This window comes from Lonchura striata, chromosome 1A (assembly GCF_050655825.1).
Source record: "Lonchura striata isolate lonStrDom1 chromosome 1A, ASM5065582v1, whole genome shotgun sequence".
Taxonomy (NCBI): Eukaryota; Metazoa; Chordata; class Aves; order Passeriformes; family Estrildidae; genus Lonchura; species Lonchura striata.
The window spans coordinates 37,168,958-37,193,843 of NC_140741.1; the positions used below are offsets into that span (position 1 = coordinate 37,168,958).

At 38.9% G+C, this 24,886-nt stretch overlaps 1 protein-coding gene across 15 annotated transcripts in view; it reads left to right on the forward strand.

Moving 5' to 3' along the window:
- The window catches only part of ANKRD26 (ankyrin repeat domain 26), a 48,992-nt gene extending 25,449 nt beyond the window's left edge, over nt 1–23,543 (forward strand). For 14 of the 15 annotated variants that reach the window (XM_021553495.4, XM_085569640.1, XM_085569641.1 and 11 more), the window contains 20 exons: nt 715–923; nt 1,416–1,565; nt 2,481–2,514; nt 2,660–2,798; nt 3,242–3,455; nt 3,729–3,912; nt 4,326–4,472; nt 5,633–6,586; nt 8,073–8,225; nt 9,172–9,347; nt 9,545–9,638; nt 10,740–10,814; nt 11,922–12,056; nt 12,971–13,083; nt 13,495–13,636; nt 14,256–14,537; nt 15,225–15,460; nt 16,180–16,426; nt 20,999–21,044; nt 22,106–23,543. In XM_021553495.4, coding sequence (XP_021409170.3) covers nt 715–923; nt 1,416–1,565; nt 2,481–2,514; nt 2,660–2,798; nt 3,242–3,455; nt 3,729–3,912; nt 4,326–4,472; nt 5,633–6,586; nt 8,073–8,225; nt 9,172–9,347; nt 9,545–9,638; nt 10,740–10,814; nt 11,922–12,056; nt 12,971–13,083; nt 13,495–13,636; nt 14,256–14,537; nt 15,225–15,460; nt 16,180–16,426; nt 20,999–21,044; nt 22,106–22,227 — 3,852 coding nt within the window. In that variant the 3' untranslated portion in view covers nt 22,228–23,543. Of the gene's footprint in view, nt 1–714; nt 924–1,415; nt 1,566–2,480; nt 2,515–2,659; nt 2,799–3,241; nt 3,456–3,728; nt 3,913–4,325; nt 4,473–5,632; nt 6,587–8,072; nt 8,226–9,171; nt 9,415–9,544; nt 9,639–10,739; nt 10,815–11,921; nt 12,057–12,970; nt 13,084–13,494; nt 13,637–14,255; nt 14,538–15,224; nt 15,461–16,179; nt 16,427–20,998; nt 21,045–22,105 lie in introns of those variants that run through there. The other variant, XR_014952173.1, reaches the window with a different exon arrangement.
- The last annotated feature ends 1,343 nt before the right edge of the window (nt 23,544–24,886 follow it).

Here is a 24,886-nt window from a genome sequence, read left to right on the forward strand (position 1 = left end):
TTTACTCATAAAGAGAGCAGTGGAGAGTTGCCTTTTCCCCTTTTTCAGGAAACACAGAATCACTATTGTTCCAGTTTAACAGTATGTGGCACTCAGTTTAAGTGTAAGAAGTTATCACTTCATTGACATAAAAAGAAGTGCACACAGTTAAATCAATTTTGATTCTGAAACAAAGAATGAAAATAGCTTCTGAACAGGGTCTTGACTGAAGTTGTCATTTGCTGTGATTTCTGCATGGTGTGTCTTCATTACCCTTCCCTTAAATTCCTGTTTGCTGTGAGTGGAGTTGTTTCTACTTGTGGATTTGGAATCTTTTTCTCTGCTACCCTGCCTACCCTCTGTGGAGGAAGCAGTATCCAAGCACACTTCCATTTGATTTTTTTTAATTTCTGTTTTTATAACAAACATTGTGCAGTCCTAACTGTTTAATCCATCAGTAATTCTTTTACATTTTTGTTGTTCATGTTTCAAGATGCACTGTTTTCTTCTTCCTAAGGACTCTGTTTCTGTTACATCACAGGTTCATGAGTGAATTTGAAGTACTTTCAATTACAATAAATTTTGTAATGTAATTTTTGTGAAAATACTTGTCTATATGTTTTTTCATTTTGCACTTCCTTCAGAGGTAAACTCTGAATTATTCAATCATGGATATTGTCTTTCTCTTTTATGGAAAGACTGAATGATACTTGAAACTTAACTTTCTTTTTGTAGGTTGAGAAGGAAAAAAGCAAAGAAATATGTTTCAATACACAGACAGTGACTAAAGAGGAAAATGTTGATAAATTAAATACACCACCAGGCAACATTAATAATCAGCAGATGACAGAAAAGCTAACACTGAGGAAGAATGACTCTTTGAAAATGGAAGATGAAAACACTACAGAAGAAAAAGCCAACAAGAATTTTTCACCTGAGGAGAGGTCAGAAATTATTAAAATGCCAGTGAAAGTAGAAACTAAAGACATTATCTCTAATTTGTATTTGTAGTATTACTTAAGTATCTTTTAGGTTTTCTAATATTGTACTAGTTGAAACAGTTTCTTTGATGCTGAAAGCAATACTGAGTAGGCCACTGCTTCACAAACATTTAAGAAAAACACTTTTTTTTTTTTTTTTTTTTTTAGGAAAAGGGAAAAGATATTACCAAATGAATCTTAAAAGTTTGAAGGAAGCATTGATATTTTTATGAAATCCAAAGCAGGAGGGTTTTTCTGTCTGTCCTTTAAAGGAATCTCTGCCCTCATTCCTAGGGCAAGGTTTTTTAAATACTCCACAATCCTTGGAGTTAAGTCTGTGTTTTATTCAGAGATATTTTACATCTCTGTGGTTTCTGGACATCATCTTATGTCCGTTTCAAATAAACATTTTCTGTTTTGTTACTCAATAGGTAATTTTTTTTCTGTTTAATATAGTGAATTTGCCCTGAATCATGATGTTGCAAAGAAAAATAAAGGATGGACTTCAAAGCAGAAGGCTGATCAGCAGATGAACTCTTCCAGTGGGAATAATTTTCGAGTACCAGATGATAGCACTTTCAGTGAAACATCTCAAGAGGAAGGAAGGTACTGAATATAAGGAATGTTATAATTAAAACTTACTTAATGATAAAAATTGACCTAAAGGTAACTTTTTTTGTAAACCTGATGTGCACAGTTGTTTTTGTTCCTTCCTGTGACAATATTTTTGTATTCCAAAACATATCTTTTTTGCTTTATGTGCTTTGAACATCTTAGCAAAGTTCATTATAAAGGCAATGTGCACAAGTGCTGAAAAATTACCGGAAGGTCAGTGTATATGTAAACCTATATTTTATATTTTTAAAAAGGGAGAGGAGAGACTTCTGCAAGAACAAAGTTGCTATTTCATTACATGCACCTTAGGGTTTGAGTTTTTTTCACTTTTATGTTTTTTCTTCAGCTGTTTGTCCTCTTGACTTCTTGCCTACCTCAAACTTAACTGTAGGGGGCAAAATGAGAAACAGAAATTCTCAACAGGGTATAGGCACTTAAAACACTGGTGTGTAGTCAACATCATTTGGGTCAGAAAAGTAACAGACAGCATTGTGTGGGCTGTTTTGAAGAAAATAACTCCATTCCAGTCAGCCTAAGCCCACTAGAGATCGAAAATTACAGTTCTTTGACCTGTAAGGGGAAGAGTTTAAATACTGAAGGGAACTGATTCCCTCTAGTATTAAAGAGGGAATGCACATAACTATGTATCTGTATATCTCCATGTCTGTAGCTATATGATTCTTATCACTTTGAGTGAACAGTTACTTCACCTATTTGCATAATATCTTGTGAAAAAAATAGTCTTCCAATAAAGATGTCTTTTAGCAGTATTCACCTATTTCTAAAAAAACTCTTGTATTAAAATTTACTTTAATTCCCTACTGAAATTAGGTTTTCAGAACAACTTTAGGTATTGTTCTTAATGCAAGATAAACATTCCAGAACTGAAATACATTTGTTTTCCAGACCTGCAGCAAAAACAGCGAGTGAAAAGAACAAGGTACTGTAAAATTTGTTTCTTGATTAATAGCTTTATCAGCTTCTAATCACTCAGATGGGATCAATCAGATAAGGACTGTGAATGAAAGAATGAGTAATCTGTAATATTACATAGTTGTATACAGAAGATACTGTATTGTTTATAGGTCAGCATACAAATGGATGTGGCTGACGACCTTGATTTAACTCACTCATCTGACACAACATCAGAGGATGTCAAATTACCAACGTCCACCTACAAAGAGGCTGTGTTGCTTTTAGAACAGCTTACTGTGGATCATACAGGTATGTTCTAAAGTCACTTTTTCCTCAGATGTTACAAGTTTCTCTTTTAAAAGATTAATTATTTGTGTGCACTCCTAGATATCTTGGTTCATATATGTTTGAGAAAACACCTCCCCCCATCCCCTTCATTGCTGACCTGTGTGTTTACAGAGCAGCTGTTTTTCCTATTTGTTGCCTTTGCCTGAGTGGTGGTTTTGTCTTCTCTTGAATATATTTTGATGAGGTGCCACCAGCATGATGAAAGGCACAGTTGTGCCCTGCAGTTGGTCCATTGTCTCTGTCTGGCATTGGGCAGCCCATGGCATCTTCTCACAGAGAACTCTCACTGCCTTACTTCAGTCCTCCCACTAGCAAAACTTTATCACCTGTACCAAATCAAATAATTTACACATTAGAAAGTATTTATGCATATGTGCATCTCTGTCTTTTCTATCTCAAAATAGGTTCTGCTATTTTACTGAAAATTCAAAACATACTTCTTAAATATGAACAAATAATAGAGCATGAAAAAAATCGGTATGCAACGGTCTGCAGAGAAGTAAGAAAATTGGAAAGCGAAAAGGAAGAATCAAAGTTAAAAGCTGAAGAGACTCAAGATTTGAAATCCATATTGGCTCATCAAGAAGTTGAATGGAAAAGTGATATCCAAAGCCTTAAGTATGTAGTCTTCTTTTCTGATAATGTGTTACCTTGTAACAGTGTATTTACTGAGATAAGCTTACAAGTTGTGAAACAGTCAATAGTTTATTTGGATATACTGTAAATGTGATACCATGGATAATGGAATGACAATAGAATTCTTTAAAAAGTTAAAAATTAGAGTGAAAGTATTTAACATTTTTGTTTGAGTTCTTTCTGCAAGCTCATAGTGTAGAATATCTAATTTTTATATCAGTGCTTTAGTTTCTAAACTATACTGTTAATTCCCAGGTTTACTTTGAAACAAGAAGAAGAAAAGAGGCTCAGAGTAGAAACACTATATGAGAAAACAAAAGAAAAACTCAGAAGGAAAGAAGAGCAATATTGTAAAGAGATGGAGGAGAAACGGCAACTTGAGTTACAGTCAAGGAATTTAGAAATGGAGTTAGTAACACTGAGAAAGCTCTTCAAACAGGTATATTAGATAATGACTTAAACACTTGTTTTCTTATTTTCTGCTTTTTTTTAATTGGTGTTGTATTCCAGCATGCCTAAAGAAGAGGTACTTTGTACATGGAAAAAGCGTTGGGTAACTATTGTCAGATTTTGCAAACAGCTAGTTTCAAAGTAGTGTATCCCTTTTTTTTTGTTTGTTTGTATTTCAAAGCCTAACTTTGCGTTCTTTTTAAAAATTATTACAAAATAATAATTAAAATAACTAAATTATTCTATATATCTTCTTAATTTTCAGAAGAAAATTAAAATTTATGGATGGATTATTGTAACTGTTGAAAGCAAAATAATTTAAAAGAATAAAGGGGAGAGTGGAACAATATTGCTAGCTTAGATTTCTCTGAAGCTGCAAGTAATTTAATTGTATTATTGTAGGTTGAAGAAGAGCGTGATGAAACACAGAGACAGCTCTCTCAGGAAAAGAGTGCCAGGGCACTGCAAGAAGGCATTCTGAACAACCACCTTTGGAGACAAAAAGAACTCGAAGAAGAGACAAGAAGAACTATAGGAAAAAGTTCAGATGTAAGCAGATTTTTTTTCTAATTAATTAAATTTCCCTGTATTTGTTTTAAACTTATAATAAAACTTATATTTTTTTTCTGCTTCTTGATGGATTATTTACAGTTTACCAGTGTAACTTTACTGTGCAAGTACCTTTTCTGTTTTCCCTTATATCTATAAAAGTTATGGAAAGCAGAATCAGTGCTGTATGTACAAGTAGAAAGCTAAAAGGAAACACTATTTAGAACATTTTTTTAACTGTCTTGTTTTTATTTCCTTGACATTTTATCATCACTTTTTAAGGTTTCTGTCAGTGAATCATGTAGCTACCTACATCCAGACTGACAAGGAAGGAAGCTGACACTCACTCTGTGTTCCCATTACTTGGGGTTCTTTAAATTATTTATTCCCTTATCAAACTTGAAGTATGAAGTTCTTTTCCATCTCCACATATTAAAGTTTTATGAAGGAAGATCAGCAATAAATTAAACTCTCAATACTAGTTAAACTAATTGAAGGAGAATGAGCAATCATGAACACTATTAAAAAAAAGAAAAGAAATCTTGAGAAGTTTAATGAATTTACTAAGAATGTGAAATTATTGGAAGAATTTATTTGTTCTTGGCCATGTTACCCAATAACTATAGGGTGAATATGTTTATATGAAAAAAATTTGTATAATAAACAGGTACTATACAAGACTCTTGCATTCCAGGGATGATTCAGCTGTATAGCCAACTTTCAGTAATGGCAAGAAAAATGTTAAGAAGACATTTAAAAAGGAAAATACCCTTTTTAGCCTGGTAAACAGATTTTAGTAGAAGCTAAATTAAGCTAAAAGGGAATATTTTAAAGGCATGCACACACAAGAAAGCACTGTTATTTTATAACCTTTATACCTGAAATATTTTAAATAATTTTATTACTTAATTGTTGGTTAACAGAAAAAAAGGCATTATGTATTTGGCATGTTTATTTATGGATATGTTATGCTTTCATTCTGTGCCTGCACTGGAACACATGCACTGGTTCATAGAGTAGCTTATGTCTTATCTGAAATTTCACTCTCATCTTTGGAGTCATGTTGCAGTGTTAGAAATATTAAAATGCAGTTTAATGCTGAAGTGGTTTTGTAGATTTATTTCCCACATGGATATTTATTCATGTTCCCTGTCATTCAGGAATCCGACAGTGAGAGAGAAAAGGATCTGTTGTACAAAAATCAGTTACTGCAAGATGAGATTGCCATGCTAAGACTAGACCTTGATCAAATAAGACTTAGGCACCAGGAGGAAGAAGGAAAATATTTAGAGGAAATTGAGACCTTGAAAGAAAAAAATGAAGATCTCCAAAAAGAACTTAAGCTGAATGAGGAAGCCTTAACACAAACAGTTCTTCAGTACAATGGACAACTAAACTTACTAAAGACAGAATCCACAATGCTAACTTCCAAACTGGAGCAGACAAAAGAAAGCAAAGACAGACTAGAGACAGAAATTGAATCATTTCGTTCCCGCCTGAGCACTACTGTTCAAGAACTTGAACGTCACCAGTCATCAAGAAGCGACGTCGAACGAACATTTCAGAGAGAGCGTGATGAATGGCTTCGCTTGCAAGACAAACTCCATCATGACTTCTCAGATGTACGAGAAGCCAACAAGAGCTTGTCTCAGCAGCTGAGTAATGCTGAAAGCAAAGCTAATGGTCTAGAAAATGAGCTTCACCAGTTAAGACAAACACTTAGAGAGAAAACATTGCTTTTAGAAATGACACAAAAAGAATTAAGTCAAACCCAGTGTCAGGCAAAGGAATGTGATCATGCTCGACAGCTTGAGAAAGACCAAGTAAGCAAACTTTTAATAAAGCAGGAATCCATGCAGGAGCGATTGGCACAGCTCCAGAGTGAAAACCTTTTGCTCCGTCAGCAACTGGAAGATCTGCAGAACAAGGGGATCATCAAAGAAAAAGTAGTTAATGATGTGCAAGATCGGTTTAATGATATTTTCAACAAACTCAGAGCTGATACGGAAAAGCAAGTTTACCTAGTGGAAGAGAGAAACAAGGAGTTAAATGCCAAGTGTATTGATTTAAGAGAACAAATCTTCAAACATGAGACTGACAAAATAGAGAGAGAGGTAAAATACAGACTTACAGCAATTTAAAGTTTTCCAGTTCTTGAAATTATTTTGTGTTCCTAAAGTGTATCAGATATAAACCATATGCATGGGACCAGATAATGATGTTTTGGTCTGATTTTACTGTGTTTCTCTTGAAACTGTGGAAGGGTTTGGTAAATGGGGTGTTACTGCTCAGATCTGAGCAGGGAGCAGAAAAAAGGTATCCAAGTCTGCTTGGATCAGAAAGGTGATTCTTCTCTAGAACTTCTTTCTCTCTTTTCCTTAGTCCATTATTTGCCCTATAGAATTGATTAAGGTATTTGATGATTTTTTTAAGTATTGCACTGATGACACAAGTAAGAGTGATGTAAAAGGAAGAATGATCTAATATGTGACAGTTGAGAAATGAAAATGCAGATGAGTGAATTGTGTGAGATGAACTTGTATTAAGTTCCTGTAGAGGAAAAACATTGCTTTTCCCTAAGTTGCTATCAAAATTGAAGAGTATTTTAGGGTCCAGGTACTAATTAATGATTATTCTGGGGGCTCTAAGGGGTGTGCCTAGAGAATGCATCATTACCTGTGTTCCTAGGAGTAGGTAGGGTATTCTGTAATGATAGAGTGTTCTGGCCAATTTCAGGTAGAGAAATGACTTCAAAATTACCCTGTTCAATCATCCCTTACTTTCTAGAAAATAGGAACTAATAAAAGTCAATATTTAGACACACTGATGTACAGTCTTTCACCTTTAATGATTTGAACAGTGATTTAAAATTACGCTTCCGGAATTGCAAGTCTGGAATCTTTGAGTGAGATAAATATAGGCACATGTGAGATAATTGCTTTATTCATCATTTATCAGTTACTGTGAGGTGTGTGTGGGGAGAGAACTCCAGCAATACTGTCAGTCATTTTAATCTGTGAATTGCTGTGTATTCTTTATACCAAAAGTACAGGTTCCCTCTGAAAATACTACATCTATATAACGGTATGAACTGTCTAGATTTTAGTAAACCTGGTATGTCAGTATAAAGGCAGTTGTTATTCTAAAACATACTTATTGAGACAGCTGTAAGAGGATGTGATTCAATATATTTTTAGAGTATATCTAAAGAGAGCTTTTAGATATAGCTATTAATTTAATTATATTTGTAAATTGTAGGAATAGGAAAAAGAATGATACCAAATCCTGCCTTTGGTCAACAAAATAGTATCTGCAGTGAGGCCCTTGCATTACAACAGATTTCTTTTGATTATGTTAGTAAAATTCCCATGATTGCATCTTTTTTATGTATGGAAACAAAAATCCTCATGAACTGCTGCTGACAGTTTGGGGGCGCTCAGCTGAAAAAGATGGAGATGCGATTGTGCACATGCCTGCTGGTGAAAGAAAATTTCACTTGAGTTCAATCCAAAGACAAATCTAACTCTACAATCAAGTAAAAGTAAAGGTATTTTTCATGTTCTTACAACTTTATTCATGCTCATTTGATTGCTTCATTAGGGCATGATCAGACAGCTGCAGCAGGAGCTTGCTGATGCTCTTAAAAAGCAGTCTATGTCAGAAGCTTCACTTGAAGTTACTACACGCTACCGCAGTGACCTGGAGGAAGACAAGCTGCGATTGCAAAAGGAATTGGAAAAGACTAAAACCAAGGTACATAATGTCTGTAATTATAGCAATAAATCTTAGGGTGGCTGTTAAAAGTAGGATTGGATGTTTTCCTAAAGCCCCAGGAAAAAATTAAACAGGATAGATTTAATGATGTGTGAATCAATTGCATTGTTTTATAAACTTGGTGTCCAAGTTTATGCAGACATTATGCCCTAACTTGGGCAAAACTTTTTATTTGCGAACGTGCTTTTCACAATAAACTTGTTCCTGTGTTTATGCCTCATTACCTTTGGTTTAGCCAAGCAGATTGTCTGATTTTTGAAGAATAGTAGAAGTATTGGACTGCTGTGTTTGGACATTTTTATGCTCCTGCTTTCTCCCTGCCCCCACTCCCCCCACCCTGCCCTGTCACCATGTAACACGTCAAATTCTGAATGCTTTTGTAACTTACTCTGCATTTTTTCCCCTTTGACCCTTCTATAATTTAATATCCTTAAGTGGCTTTCCTAGAAGGAAGTATAAGCTATTTCTGAGTTAGGGACTACCTTTCACAGTGTTTTTCCAAGATATGGTCATATAGAGGCCTTGGAGTTCTTAAAGGAAAATAATTTAAAATCTGATCCTTATGAGGGACTTGTGAAGTCACTACAGACAGATGAACTTCTTAATTCATATTTTCACGGAGGAGCAAACAAGTGAACACAAAGAGCATCCTGAGTCACCAAAAGGGTCAAAGCAGCAATGTTAGTGCTTAGAACCATACTCTAGGAACACATGGAGGAATGGGAGAGGCTGCGGTGGAAGATTAGGAAGTAACACTGCTTGTGTTCATTTGCTAGTAGAAGCTTTGGAAGTCTTTAAGATGATTACAGTTCTTTGGGCAGAGGGCATGGGAAGATATTTGCAGCATGTCAGTCCTTGGGCAGTAGGTGACTGCCCTGTATAAAAGCTCACTTGAAGACTGTGGACTCTTTCTGTGATTTTACAGTTGCGGGAGGTGGAAGAAAAGTATCTTCAGTCTGAGCATTATGTTCGTGACTTGAAGACTTCCTTGGATGGTAAGGAAAGAGAAGCAACAGCTTCTGCCCAGAAACTGCAGGACCAGCTGTTGGCATCTTCTGAGACTAACACTACTATAAAACAACTGGAAGAACACGTGCAACAGTAAGAGAACACAGTGGGGCAAGGCATCTTCACTTGCAGGATTAGCTGGAAACCACAGCACAGATAGGTAGCCTTGTTGCATCATAGCAAATTATTAAGATTTTGAAGGATGTTCTTGGGTTTTATCATTTTGCACTGTTCTTTTGGAATTAGTGGTCTGGCAGATTTTTATAATAAGACCCGTATTTATTTTTAAGCCTTGAAATTGAAAACACCAAATTGGAAGCCACTGTCCAGCAACAAAGCAACAGGATTGAAGCCCTACAGAGAGACCTGCAAGCCTCTGCCTCAGTAAGCTGCTCATAAATTTCCCTTTCGGTGACTCATTAGCCTAGTTACCTATTTCTATGTGGAAATTTTATGGTGAGGTTTTCCTAGAGAGCCAAGGGGAGCTCAGTGCTTGCATTTTTCTGAATAGAAGCTGCCCACATAGCAGCCTGCTCTACTTTCCAGCCATCCAGTTTTGAAAATTTTCCCATGCTATATAGCAAGTCAAACATAACACTCTAAAAGGTAAGGATTTGACAGCAGTACACCAGTGTAACTATTGTCTGCTTTAAACCTTTCATAACATCAGATGCTGCTTTGGGGACTGCCGTGTTCTATTTAATTTATTAATCAAGTTAACTGGTGGAAATTCCACAGGGTATATTGATGCCAATCTCTTTATGCCAGAGACCTGGCTGATATCATCAGACTGAAACAAAAATTACGTGTTCCAGAGCTTTTGCTGTGCAGAGTTGCTTTTTCTTTGTCTACTTGCTGTGTGACTGTTCTCGTGAAACAGTGAAGACGACTGCTTGTGGCATCTGCAAAACTCAGTGTGAGCCTTTGAATTTACCACAGCTTCTACACAGTGGTTAATTTTAGCTCAGATAAGGTGCTAACATCTGTGGCCTGAATGAAGAGATTTTTTTTTTGTTGTTTTTTGTATTGTAGCCACTGAGCTAGGGTTCTTGTTAAAACTGTAGTTGTCAATTATAGCTGAAGGTATTTTGAAAATCACTATATGTGATAGTCAAACTTTGTGATGTGCTGATACTGTCGAGAGAAGTGGGAAGGCAGTCACAAATCCTTTTGCTTTGATTAATAGGGCATTATTTTCAAGTGTACTGGGGATGAGAAAAGCTACTCCTACCTGTTTTCACTGAACATTCTTTATATCCCACGTGGTCCTCTCTCTCTATCTCTCTGCATCAAATGGCAAAGGTGATGATTACTAACAATTTTGCAGTGGAATCAAACTAAGGCCATTTTGATCATTGTTGCTGAGTGTAAATAGTGTAGGAATAAAGAGATTAAGAGGTCTTGTGTAATACTCTTGTCAGCGAGGTGTAACTTCAATGTGGAAAGTGATCGTATGCCTTCTTTCTTCTTGTAATGCTTCTATAGGTCCATAACCGCCTGGAAGACTTGATAATGAGCTTACAGACAGCACAGGCAGCTGCAGAGGATCACCAGAAGCAGGTACGTGACAGGCTTCTGTGAACGGCTGTTTTAATCTTTGAATTTTTTGTATATAGGTAATTGATTAAAAGATCATGTGAGTTGTGTAATCACACAGCCTTTTAAATACCCATCTGGTTTTAGGGCAAGGCACCCTCAAGGGAGAAGGCTGTACATTTCCTCATTTTCCTACTTCTGTGTTTTGTGTGTGTTGTGGTGTGCAAGACAGTTGTGTTCATCAGTGTGACTCATCTGATGAATTGTCTTCCCCATCCCACCTGCAGGGAGTGAGCAAGTGGCTGTGAAATGCTTAGCTGCTTACCAGGGTTAAGCCATAGCACATGACTGATAGAGTGGATGTTGTGGGCAGCATGGAGATCTGTGGTTGAAAGCTGAGAGAGGAAAGCAGAATTGACAGATCCATATTTTCTTTGTAATTTTGTCAGAGCTTGTCTTGAGGCCATGTCAGTTTTTGTCATGAGACCCAGTGTTTTACTGCCACTTGAGAAAGTGATACACCCTAAGGATTTTTTTTAATCTGAGACTTTGTGTGAAGTGCTTTGTCACTTTCTGTAGCCAGTAAACATCTCTTGTTTTTTCCTTTTTTGATTTTGTAATTTTCTTTTTTCCTTAAAAAATGCCACTAAAAGCATCTAGTCATCTTCCAGTCTTTATACTTGAACTAACTCAGCAAGCTGTGTTCAACTCAAATGCATCTGTTAGGCAAATTTTTGTCAATTTCAAAACATTTCTTGCTCTCAGGAGATACACAGCTGTCACAGAAGCCATGAGGGTAGGGTATATTCTGTGGTGGGCACTAGAAATGAAGACATTACAAAGTATGTAATGAACTCTGGAGAACCTTTGGAAGAAAGCTGTAGGGTAATTTTGTGTGTATATTTGTTACTCCCCAGAGTTCAACCTCATCTAACCACCCATATAGTATTCATTCATCCCGTTTGTCTTCTTGGTTATGTTTTCCAAGCGGTGTTTTACATTCCACATTAACATTTACCATAGACATTGGATGAGGAGAGAAGAGAGTTTCCATTTAAGTTACAGCTTTCAGTTGCAGTGTTTTCTTTATGGTCACCTTAGTTTCTTCTTTTGTCGTTGTTGCTTTTACAGGTGCAAAAGCAGAATCTGCTGGCTCTGACATCGAAGGACTTGCAGAGTTTATGGGAAGAGCAGTTTAAATCAAGATCTAACCTTGAAGAGCGTGTTGCTCAACTTGACAGGGAAAAGGCAGATCTCTTTGAACAGGTAAATCCAGAAAATTCTCCAGAGACCTAAGCCAGTACCTGTGAGAACTCCATTAACCCTTTGGTCGAGTTCTTAGATAAAGAGCATTTTTTTATTACCCCAGCCGTTTAGGCTCTGGATATGTTGTGATTTGTGGATCATACAGGAAGCAAAGGAAAGCTATCTGGGTATCTTGTGTAAGTTCTGGAGTGATTCTCTTTGAAAGAGCTCCCAGTATGGTTTGCATCAGTTAAGCACATCAAGCAGGGCTGCAGTTCCCCAGTTCTTTCTTGGGTTCCTTCTGGCCATCTTCTGACCCCTTGTTTTCTGGGCAGGATTGAAGTATTTTATTTTTCCAGTGCAGTGCAGGGAGGAGCTGCAGCATGTTTTCAGTGTGGTGGATGTTTAAAAGCCTTGCAGAAAAACATAGTGAAGGAATTCTGGGGAAATGAACTAGTGCTTGGGAAACAAGAAATGACTGACAGTTGCAAAGAAGCAGTCTTTCCCTCTTTGTCTGTAGAGGAATAAAGGAAGTGCAAAGCAACTAGCACATAAGTAGCTACAAATAAGAGGTGGAAGGGATTAGTATATTGAAAAAATTCCCAAAGATCAAATTCCTCTGCCTGCTTATCAGAAAAGATCCCATAAAAGCTTTAGATTAATTTGTATTCTACCGTGATAAGCATACCTAAATAATCTTACTATGAGTTGAGAACTCTTGAAAGAAGTCCAGCATCTTTTCCACCTTGTTTAAGGGGAGGCATCTATTTCTGCTGTTCAATATTGGCCCAGTTTGCTGTGAAACCTAATGTGTAACTTGGCTAAAAGATGGAGATGGATTGCAGCTTCTCCATGGAGAACACTACGCATACGTATTGCACATAGCTCTTGTTCTTATGTGTTGTGTGTGTCATGTGTCTTTTCTGTTTTGAAAGTGTGAGAGTGAAAGAAAGAAAGTGAAGAAACTGATAGAGTTAAAACGCCCAGTTGAACTCCGTCTGGACCAAGAAATGAGACGAAACTTAGAATTGCAGAAAGACTTTAAGAGGTATGACTTTTTGATATGGTGAAGAGATATCCCTGAAGAGAAGTCCAGTTTTATTGAACTGGAATATAAGAATACTCTCACACATACTCTGAAAGCAAACTAGGGTCTCGTATTAGTTCCTGCAAGGTACATCTGTGCATGAGCCTATACTTATAGCTGCAAGAGGAATTGCCAATCCAGGTTGCCCTGCAGTTCTCCAGGGGTGGGGAAGGAAATCTTCAGTTTGTCTTTTCAGCTGAAATTTGGATGTGCCAGCTGATTTGTGGCACAAGAAGAGCAGGTTTTTTATCAGCAATTCCTGATACTTTCAAGTATGTTAAAGATGAAGAAAACTATGTCTGCACGCCTTACTGGAGAGCATATGGAAAAGGTTGCTTGTTCCTGTGTTTTCCAAACTGATTTGCTATTTAGGTTGAAGAGACTTCTCAGTAGAGCTACGAAGAAAATAAAAGTGTATGAGGAGAGAGAAATGGAGTCGCAGCTTAATTTGAAGGGAGAAATGAAGAGCAGATATTCTGAAATGGTCGGTGAAGTTGATAGATTGAGAACAAAGGTGAGCTCTGCTTAATTTGGGGTTTGTTTGGTTGTGGTATTACTTCTTTTCAAACCTGTGTGAAGCTTTGCCTGTATTTCTTGTCATGTTGATGATTTGCTTTCCTTGGCTATATTTTACATTTCATTGGTCTCTCTCAATGGTTATTCTACTGTTAGAGAAGCAGGTGACTATAATAACTGATGTAGCTGTCCTTATGGGTAAAGATGCAGTCCTTAAGTGCAAAGCAGCATCTGCAATGGCACCAGAAGGGCAGACTGTCATGCAGAGGAAGGGCAAGCCAAGAGTGGCAGCAAGGCTGGCAGGGTCCGTGACCTTGTGGGCCAAGGAGCCATCCCACAGGAACTCACCAAGAAGAACAGAGAAGGTCCAGTGACAGCAGGCGGGGTCAGCCAAGAGTGCAGATCCTCAGGCTGGGCCTTAGGGATGGGCATTTCTGCTGTCCTCCCAGGACATCATGTCCATGGGTGAGGGTCAAGGCTGAATATACAGATGATAAATACAGTCTCCATGAACAACCCCTTTATCAATTTTAACAGAATTCACTGCTTTTAGATGCCTTTGGGTTTCTTTTCATTTCCCCCTCTCTCCCCGCCCCCCCCCCCCCCCCCCAATACAGGTTGCTGAACTTTCCCAGCAGCTGGACATGGAGTCTAAAAAAGGCATGCAGCTAGAAGCCCAAAACCGGGATTTGCGTGAAGAGCTATCTACCCTGCATGGGAACTGTGAAAAACTGGAGAAGAGCAAATGCCAGCTGAAAGAAGAAGTGGCAAAACTCCAACATCACTTGGAGACTAACATGGTGGATCACAGCCAAATAGAACAATATAAAAGAGAGGTTGATGAACGAGCAGGCCAAGAAATAAGACAAAAACTACAAGAAGTCAATCTGTTTTTGCAGGTGAGTGACTTTCTGACACGTCTCTGTAGACTTTGGTTGTGGTTGCCATTTTTTTAGTGTTTTGCTTTTGGTACCTGATTCTGTGTGTTAGCACTGTACTTGTGTCTGTGCTGAAGGTCAGTGGGAGAAGGGCATATGGTGGGCAAGAGTGCTCCTAGAGTGTGTAATTTGCTGGCAGGTCCCTCAATCAAAGGCTTGCCCAAGGTAAGTTTTCATTTTGCAGTGCTTGGGGCTGTCTCTGCTGGTCTGCTTCTCCCTGTTCATGCTTGAAGTGGTTTTGCACCTTCCAGCTGTCACGGCCAGACCTACAAGTCTGGTTTTGTCCTTGTGTGGGGGAGGGTGCTCAGGAAACAAGTGACTGAAGTTGTAGGTGTGGAGATTGAGAGGAGGTGAGGCATCCTGCTAAGGTCTTTGAGGAATCCTGTCCTCTATGCCCTGTCCTACAGAGATAATGCCCTTGCATTAGTGGCTTTGAATAGTGGTTCTGATTTGGGCTTTGTCCTGAGTGAAGAGAATTATTTACCCTAGTGGTAGCTCCAGGGTTCTGCCTTAACTGCTGATGGTAGTGAGGAGGTGCAGCTGTCTCTCTAAGCCAAGGAGGGCCCATGACCTTGAGTACATGCAATTGACAGGTGGGGAGAGTTCTCTTTTTCTTTGTGGTGGTTGAAGGTGCACTGTCTCCTTCAGGCACAGGCAGCCTCCCAGGACAGACTAGAACACATCAGAGCAAGTCATCATGCTTCTCTGAGAAACCAGCTAAAAGACAGAATTAGAGATCTTGAATGTGAATTGGAGAAGATAAAAAATACTCAACAGGACAGTACTTTTCCAAAAGAATGTGTACAGGCAGAAGTGGAAAAGTACAAGGAGCTATATCTGGAGGAAATGAAAACTAGACGATGCCTAGCAAAGAAATTGGAAAGGTAAGTCTGTCCTTTTTTTGGACTGGTAATAAAAGACTTCTTTTTCCTTATGCATATTTCTTGTTAATTCTTCTGCACCTGGCCAGCGTTGAAAGCCTATGATGACGTGTGTGGGGAAAACAAACGTTTAGCAGGCCTCCATTTCTCTTTAGTGTTTCAGCAGGAACACAACTGATCATGGCATTAACAGGAGACTTTTCAAGTTGATGTTGTTTTAAGTGGCAGCTTTTTTTGCCAGTCTCTATAATCTCATTCTCTGTACAACAGAGAAACATGAATTTCATGTCCTTTATTTTTTGAATAAATGTAGGCCTCTCAGAGAACAGATTTCTGTTCTGTGAAGAAAAAATAGAAATTATCTTTTTTTGCTTCTGTTTAAGCAGTGGCTCTAAGCTTTGAGCTTTCCTTGGGAAGGGGGATTCAGCCCAGAGTTGTTTCAGAGGTGACGTACCTTCCAGAAGGTAAACCATGTAAACACATGGCTTTCACAGAAGGCTTTGAAGCCCTCATGTTGAGCAGTCCTAAGCATTGGTGATGCTGCTCCTTGCACCTCGTGTGACGTCTTAGAAACAGGCCCTCCAAACAAGCTCAGGTCAAATGATATACTACTTTTGGAGGCTCTTCATCTCAGAAGTTAAATAATAGTTAGGACCTGGAGAGTAACTTTGGGAAAGTGTTATTACCAAAGGTAACTTTCTGTGTGTTTTCAAATGTTTCAGAGCTAATGAGAGACTTGAAGAAGCCAATGCTAAGCTCCTCCGGGAGCGCCATAAAAGCAAATCGTTACTCACAAGCAGCATTGTCAGTGGAGGTCTGGCTGCAACTCCAGTTCTGTATTCAAGTGCACTGGGACATCTTGGCAACAATTTGGGACTGAGCAGAAGTCTCAGTCTAGGAGGAAGCTTCTTCACCCCAGCAGAGAACACATTATCCTCGAGAAATAGGGTTGCAGCCTTTGTGGCCAAGGTAAGCATTTTGAAATAACTTTCTTGACTCCTGCTGAAGAGTAGCCATGCAAGGTTCCCTTTTAGCCTGAAGTATTGTTCCATGCCATATTGTCTAATGGGCCAAAGCAACAGCAAATCCTCAGAACAGTGCACTGCTGTATGTTGTAAGGCTGAAGATTCTTGGTCATTAGGGTTGTAAAAATTTTCAAGGGGGTTAAAGGCCATAAAGTATTTAAGTCAAAGCAGTGAGCTATGTAATGACATTATTTTACAAGAAAAATTGTGACAAGGAGTACTGTGGCATAGGGAGTTCCCAGCTAAGCTCATGAAATTTCAATATGGTTTGGCTAACCTGTTTAAAATGGCTAACATCACATTGAGTGATAAATCCAGTCAGACATCTGAAACACTTTTTTCTTCTTCCTTGATCTTCACTCCAGAAGTTTCTTCACAGAACTGGTGTTAGTATGTTAATGCCAACAAAAGGATGCTTCAAAAATAGGATGTTATGAATGGGATGGCATAACTTTGCTCTTAAACTTCAGTGCAGAACAGATGCTACACATAGGAGACATTTGTTCTTGTAAAATATGTACAAAATAATAAAATAACCTACTCTTTGGCAAGTCTTCACAGCTTTCTGGTTTTACAGCAATGCTGCAACCTCTGCAATACCTCTGGTCCAAGTATGCCTTATAATTAGCAGTCACTGTGATAGCACATCTGTCACAGAAGACTGAACATTATACCATGAAAGCCCCACACCAATAGTTGCAATTGGTGAGAGACACACTTAACATGGCCAAGCTGCTCTGTTGAGTCATTGTACTCTGTTATCAAGGGAATGTGACAAGTATTTGATCACCTTTAAGTCCATCTCAGTTTGATGGTCCCCCCCTTGTTGGAAAGAACCCATTTAAACCATGTGTCTACATAGAGCACCTGTTCTACAAATCAAGCCAAAGAGAACAGGTGGGGCCAAAGCAGCATAGGAAGTGCGTAGCTGTGGCAGTTACAGAGATGAACTTCTCTGTGTAGCCGTGAATGATCTTTTGAGGGCAGAGAGGTGGACAGACATTACTGGAAGAACTCATGAGGACATTAGTACTGTATAGTCTGCAGGGGCTATTCTGCATGCGAGCACTAGAAAGGAAGGAAAATTCAGGGACCCACTGCGAAAGGGAAATAAAGAGGAGGGAGGGGAGGGAGGGATAGAGAGCATAGAACAAGAGAGAGATGGGAGCAAGACATTAAAAAAAAGGCAAAAGAGGAAACCATTCGTCTTCTAGGCAAAAAAAAGCTGCCCTAGGTTAAAAGGAAAAGCTTAACAATTGTGGCTTTTTGGAGAAGAACAAGGAAAACACAGTGAAGGGAAAGAAAGTGGGAGTACTTGGTACTTCTTAAAACTCAATTACAGCAGCAGTTTTCAGGTAGTGCTTTCCATTTTCATTTTCCAGAAGACATTGTAACTCTCTGAGAATCTCAGTTTCCTCAATTTGCTGCCTTCCCCTAAGTAAGGAAATTTAATTACAGAAATTAAATTTTTCTCCTGGCTACTTTGTGGCTCATTGTTTTATACAGCTGCTAATAAATAAGATGTATAGTTCAAACTGTAGTGTCAGCCTCTTCAATGTTTTTTTGAAAAATGCTTCTAAATCCACTTGTGAAAAACATTTGAGCCTATTCCAAGACAAGTCTGCTTTATATCTGAGAATGGTGATACTGTTGTCTCTCAATGTCCTGACTTAAAGACCACCACAGAATTTTGCCCAGAGCATGTGTGTCTCACAGCTTTTAAGCATACTCTCAAGGAAGTTGTTGAACAATTATGTATTGACGTTTTCCCAGTCTTCAATTACTGATGTCTAGTATTTTCTTCTTAATTTGGGGACTTTCTTCTATACTAACATTGTTCCTTCCTAATGCAGTTTTGTTGGTACAACTTAGTCCCATGAAGTTCTCTCTGCTCTTGATCACAACCTATGGTTGTCATCACCAGGGGAGCTAAGGATAATTCACTCTCACCATACACAGATTGTCTTCTTAGGATTCCCTTTGAGCTCTAATATTGTATCAAACTCTGAAGTTTTCTTCCTTGAATAAGGGCAAGTCAAACAACTGCTATGCCCACAGAAAACTTACCTATTTCTTACTGTGTCAACCAGGTTCTTTTAAGAGAAAAATGGAAATCTCAGCATGCCAGATTTCTCTCAATGAAAGCAGAAGGGTGGTGTCTGGGACTTAGATTTCCTGCTGTGAATTTATCTGCCTTCATACTAAATTGAGCTGCACATTCTATTGTGAGAAGTCTTTCTAAAATCACCAGTTAGGGAACTGAAACTGTCATGGCACCACCTGTAGCCTCAAGTACCTCAGTGTTCATTCAGGAAGTCTTAAAATATGGTCTTCCCTCTCTGAGTCTTGAGTAGGAAGTACTGTTAGTTGTCTGTATACCAGATTTTAGAAATGTAGTGCATAGCCCAAGGCAGGGAATGTCTGTCTGCTGCAAGTATTGCAAGAAGATTTTGGGACTCAAGGCCACTTGTATTTACAAACTGTCAAGCTTCCATCCTAACAGCTGTGCCAAAAGCTGCTGCAAGTGAATGTGGAAAAGAATAGTGAACTCTGCTAGTTGCAACCAGTGTGAATTGGTGGATTTATGAAACCAGTTTCCCTACTTAATGTTAGAGAGGAAATGTCAGCTCCTATGCTCTCTCTCAACTTCTATTCCTTTTCTTGTTTCATTTTCGAAAAGCCTTCTTGTATTTTAGTGGTGTTTCTATTGTGAGCTTTTTTCCTTGCCTCATGTACATGTAGGCCATGTTCTTGTGTCTCAGTGAAGACCTTTGAACTTAAGACTGTTTTTCTTCCTTCAGATCCTTAATCAAAAAATCTCTCTCTTCTCTGCAGCCAGATATGTGACAAGGTTTGTAGCCCATACTGTTTAACCTTGGGTGCTATTGCAAATGTTTTGTCTATTTATGCTGCTAGGTTTTGATTCAAACTTACTGATGCCTCACATTGGCCTAAACCAAACGTTGAATTTGCTGATTTTACTTGAGTAAAATCCGACTTGCTGCCGAGTGCTTGCTTTATGTCTTTGTGAAGTTATGGCTTCTGTGGTAGTTCAGCTTCTGTAAGATGGCACCGTATGTATGGATTTCACCTCTTCTGATGGAACTTGGTTAAACTAGAGGAGAAGTCTTTTTACCGCCCTTGCCTGTTCTGACAGACAAAAAGTTCTGGGTATCAACAGCAGTTGTGTGTGCAGTAGCAGTATTGCTCTGCAGTTGAGATCCTAGTTGAGTTCCTGAGTATCATCTCATGGTATCTTAGAGGGTCCAACTTACTCTGTGCTCAAGAAGGTCCATGGGTAACTAAGTTAACATCACAACCTGAAATAGAGTTACTAAGATGGTGACTGCTGCAAGTGACCCAGTATGTTATTGCCTGAAGAGCCAAGCTGTGAGATGTACCTGCTCAGGACACAGACACTGACTTGAGCAATAGTGGAATTTACTATAATGTAAAACTGCAGAGAATTCTGGAAGGATATGCTCAGCTAAGCAAAGCATATAATCATTAGCAAATAATTATAAAGGATAAGCTAAGCAATGCACCCAGTGATTACTACAAAAGAATGCCTTTAGTGATAAAGGAAGATACATCACTAGTTACTCCAGTACTTTGCCATAATCCAAGTCTGAGATACCTCAGCTGTCAGGGGAAGGTGTCACAGTGAAGGAATGGAGAACCAAGGTAACTGGGAACTCCTGTGGTGCATCCACCTTGCAGACTATCAGGCTCCCCCAACTTTGCTGTGAAAATAGCCCAGCTTTTATACTGTTAAACAAACAATCTGACATAATGTGTCATTTCATTCTGTTGGCTTTCTCCCAGAGCCTGGCCAGGGCTCAAGGAGGAACCAAGGGAGTTGTCTTTGATCCTATACCTCCTTGGTTAGGCCAGATGTGGTCTTATCTAGTTTCTAGATGTGGAAAGGTAAATACATGTTTTGCCAATAAATGCACAATATAGATAACATTTGGTTGGAAGGTTCATCTAAGGTCAACTTTGGTTCTGGGCCTATTGTTTAGGCCTCATTAGGGCCTGTTGTTCAGGCCTTGGTATTTCATGCAGGAGGGGCAGGAGGATGGTGGGGACATTGTCAGTCCTCAAAGGTGTATTTTTATTCAAAGGCCTTTTCCTTCCTTTTCAGAGAAATCCATGTATTTGCTTTTTTAACACACTTGAAAAAAACTTGAGTCTTGGGGGAAGTTGTTCTTTTGGCACCACTAAGAAGAGTTCAGCTCCATCTCTGTTGCTCCATCCCCCTGGTAGTTAATACACACAGACAAGGTCACCTGAGCTTTGTCTACTCCAGGAAAGAAACAGGCACAGCTCTCTCAGCCTTTCCACATAGCTCAGGTGGTCCAGGGCCTTTGGCATCTTCTTGGCCATCAGCTCTATTTGGGATGATATTTTTAGCTTTTATCACGTTGTCTGTGGGGTGTAAGAATGTTTTAGGAGTTTTAGCAGTTACATTTGGGTCATATTATGACTTAACTGTATATTTGATGCATAATTCTAGGTACGACAGGAACTGGATGAAAAAATCACTAAGGAACTGAAAGAAGGTAATGTGTCATTACATTTGAAGTGTTATTAAGGAAAAAGGTGATTGTTTCTAAGTCTTGACAGCTTTCAAGATATTACTTTCAACTTATTCTGCTAAGCACAGAGATTTTGTTCTGCAAGCTCTCCAGTTTCGACTTGAATGTGAAAAATTCCTGCTTCCCAAAATACTGCATAGAATGTTATGCACTTGCCTAGGAAAAAACAAGCAGAAAGAAAATTCATCCACTGCTCCACACAGAAACACTTGGCTTAAGATGAAGCTGCTATTCACTGGAGTTAATCTCCAGCAAAAACATCAAAGAAGCCCCCAGATTTTTTACAGATCATTATAGACTTCAGCCATCCCTTTCTTCCCTGTTCATGGGTTGCATTCAGTACTAAACCATATCATACATATTCTCTGCTGTTCGATCTTGATTTTTCTTGCTATGATGCATGGCTTGTCTTTGTAGCTTAGGTGTTGCAGTCAATCTTGTTTTGAACAAGTAAGAAGAACATGATCAGGAATAAAAGACCACATTTCTTTAGGAAGAGATTGTTCAATAGTGCTTAGGCAAACATGAGTTCAATGCCTGCAACGTGGAGCCTCAAACACACTCTGTAACTTGAGGCCAGGCTTCCAAAGAGGAAATCCACTTGTTACATGATAGCTGGTCCTTTAGAGTCACTGCTCTGCAGGGACTGCAGCTGTGTAGTTGTAGTGTTCCAATAAAGTACAGCTTTGAACGTTTAAGGAAAGCAAAGACTTCAGACTGAAGAGCTCTGCAGGGGCTACATTAAGAAGCACTGCTAAGGGCCACTGGAGTTGTGTGGAGTCCCGCAAGATGTTCAGTGTGTAGCCTCTGGAATGTCTGTCACTAGCTTTAGAAATGCTGTTGACTGATAAGCATGTTTGCACAAAATCTGTTTCTTCCTATTTGCCCAGCTTGTCCCTGGTTAGGTGTCCTTGGAATTTTTGAAGTCTTGTTCAGGATTGCAGACTCTTGACTCTTACAGTGCCTTATTTCTCCCTGTCTGCTGTAGAAGTAACATAAGGAATCTCATCTCTTTTTCCCCACAGCCACTGCTGAACTTGAAACTGGTTGTACCGAATCTTCCAAAAACCTTCATGTGGACCAGGATCCCCTTTGCAGAGCAATAGAAGAGTACCGTGATGTTTTAACCAAAAATTACATGATTTGAATGAAATGCTGTGGAAAGGCTCTGAACATTTTTTGCTTTTTTAGAAAGCACATCTATGGTTTCCCTTTTACCCCATTCAGATGTGAAAATTTGTTCATTGCAGTCTGAGTATATAAGTCTATTACTTGGCTGTCAAGCACAGTGCACTCATCTGTTGGGTTTTAGCTGACTTTTTTTGCACTCATAGTAAGAACCACATCCATTTTTTCTGACCAGAAGATTGACTGATATGGATTCTTGAGCTTGACAAAACTGTCAGAAATGTTTCCTCTTACAGTAGCTTCATTATGTTGCATTATTCATGTTCTGTGTTTTAACAAAGCATTCCCTTTGTTCTGTTTTATCCTTTCACTCAATGTGTTTAAAGTTCTCCAGTATTATTTCAATGCTTAGGACATCATTTGATGTTCTTTGAGCCCAGTGCTTCAGTCCTGATGCAGTGACTAAGTTCTGCTCATTAACTTATAGTGGTGTTCAAGCTGGAGAAAAGGGCACTTTACATTGTTGTCACTTTAAGTTTAAAATGACTGTGAGTGTGTAGTAGTGCCAAGAGTTGTTTTATGGTCTTTTTGATATTTTTATTTTGTATCACAGAATGAGTGCGGTTGGAAGGGACCTCTGAAGGATTTTTGTTTTAGCCCTCCTGCTCCAGGAGGACCAGATCTATGTTGGTTTTTTAATTGCTTCAAAAATGGAAACTCCAAAGCCTCCATGGGCAACCTGGCCTCATGATCAGTCACAGTCACAATATGCTTGAATATCATGAGGGTATTCAAACTTAGTACTTCTCATGGTATTAATGTTGATTTCTGTATTAAGAATTGCTGGAGTTTCAGATTTTTGCAGCTCTTGCTTAAATACATATGGTACACTTCCAGTGGGAGGGGTAAAAAAGGAACATTAATATTAACAATTTTCCTCAGTACTCTCTAGAACTTGTGTGATAGGATACCCAATCTTTCTGTTGCTGCTAGCAGCTGATGATATAGTGTCTGTAGCCCAGATGTGGTGGAAAAATGATAGCAGCCACAGTTTTATAGCAGTTTTATTTATTTCAGGGAGTTACTGGTTTTTAATTAAGATGTGTGTTGTCATTTCCCACCTGCAAAAGTCACCAACAGAGTAAAGAATGAAGTCCCAGTTCTGGAAAAGTAAGAATGATTGTACTGAGATGAAACAAGACTGAAAGAATTTTTAGGATTGAAAAGCATTAAATGCTGCTGTACCACTCTTCCTTTTTATATTAATACATTTTTGTGAAGCTATTACCGTGTATTTAATTGACCTTGATATTTAATAAACTTTGCAGTCTAGAACATGGCTTTGTTTTATTGTTCCTCCTCTTGACACTGCTTTCCACCCCTTCCCTGCTCATAGAACTCTCCAGAGCTCTCCTGTGCTCACAAATGCACCTTGCCTGTCCTGCTGTAAGAGACTGGCCTGCTACATAGGAATGACTCAAACACTGGACCATTTTCAGGAACTGCCCAGGTGCTCCAAGAGACTGGACTAGCTCAAACAATCAGCTGGGTGCTTGGCTAGTGATGCACAGAGCGGCCTCCCCGCTGCAGGTGGATGTGCACACCTGAAGCTACAAACAGGGTTCCCAGATAAGGGAAGAGGCTGATAAGAGGCAAATCCTGCAAAGTGGGATAGTCCTTCTTACCATGCCAGTATCTTCTCTTACATAATGGCTCAGCTGTGAGAACTCCCCTCTGAAGTACTATAGGATGAAGGTTTTTATCTCAGCTGATTGAGCTATAATGGGTAAGAGACTGCTGCAACACCTTATGGAATGTCCCATGATCCACTACTACATCATCCAGGGGAATTACAGGGGCCTTTCCACCTAGACTTAGCTAATATAAGCCCCATGGACCTGGTGGGCTCTTTTGTGGGCTCTTTCCGCCCCTCTTGATGGATACAGTCTGCAACCACCACATCAACAGGACTGCAACCACCAACAAGACAAGAGAACCTGTCATTGGAACCTATGGTGATACTTCTGATGTTTATTCTGTTTCTCAGTCTCTCTTTCTCCCTTCTCTCCCTCTCCTCCTCCACTTGTCTTTTTCCTATCTCTCTCTACCTCACATTTACTGTTAAATAAAAATCCGTACTAATGCCTTTGGCATATTGTCTCACTTGCCCCTTTAGTCAGGCAGAGGCTTGTTTGTAATAGTTTTAATAACTGGTCAGATCTTAACAGCCAGAGGCCAGGCAAATGTGTCCTACAGTAGAAGCTTTGTCCTCTTAGAAGTTTGTTGCTTCATTAAATTACTAAGGCTCAGGTGGCCCATGGCAGAGAGCATTTCAGTACTTCATAACTAATGCTCTGCTGGTTAAAGACCCAAGACAATGGAGGGCATTGCTCAGACATACCTGTATGTTGAAGAGTGCCATTAACAGTATGGTAGCCTGGTAATTCCCTTTTAGCTAAGGGCCATTTTGCTGCCATCTGCACTTTACTGTTGAAACTCAGAAAAAGTACAATTAGAAAAAACTATTGACACATACAGTTTAGTTATAAAACATTATACATGTCTTATCCATAAATGAAATGGATACATGCAAACATATTAATGTTTGCCTTTCTTACTCCTTTCTGCATTGGCTGGACTTCCGTAAAAGGGTGAAATCAAGTTACAGCATAAAACTC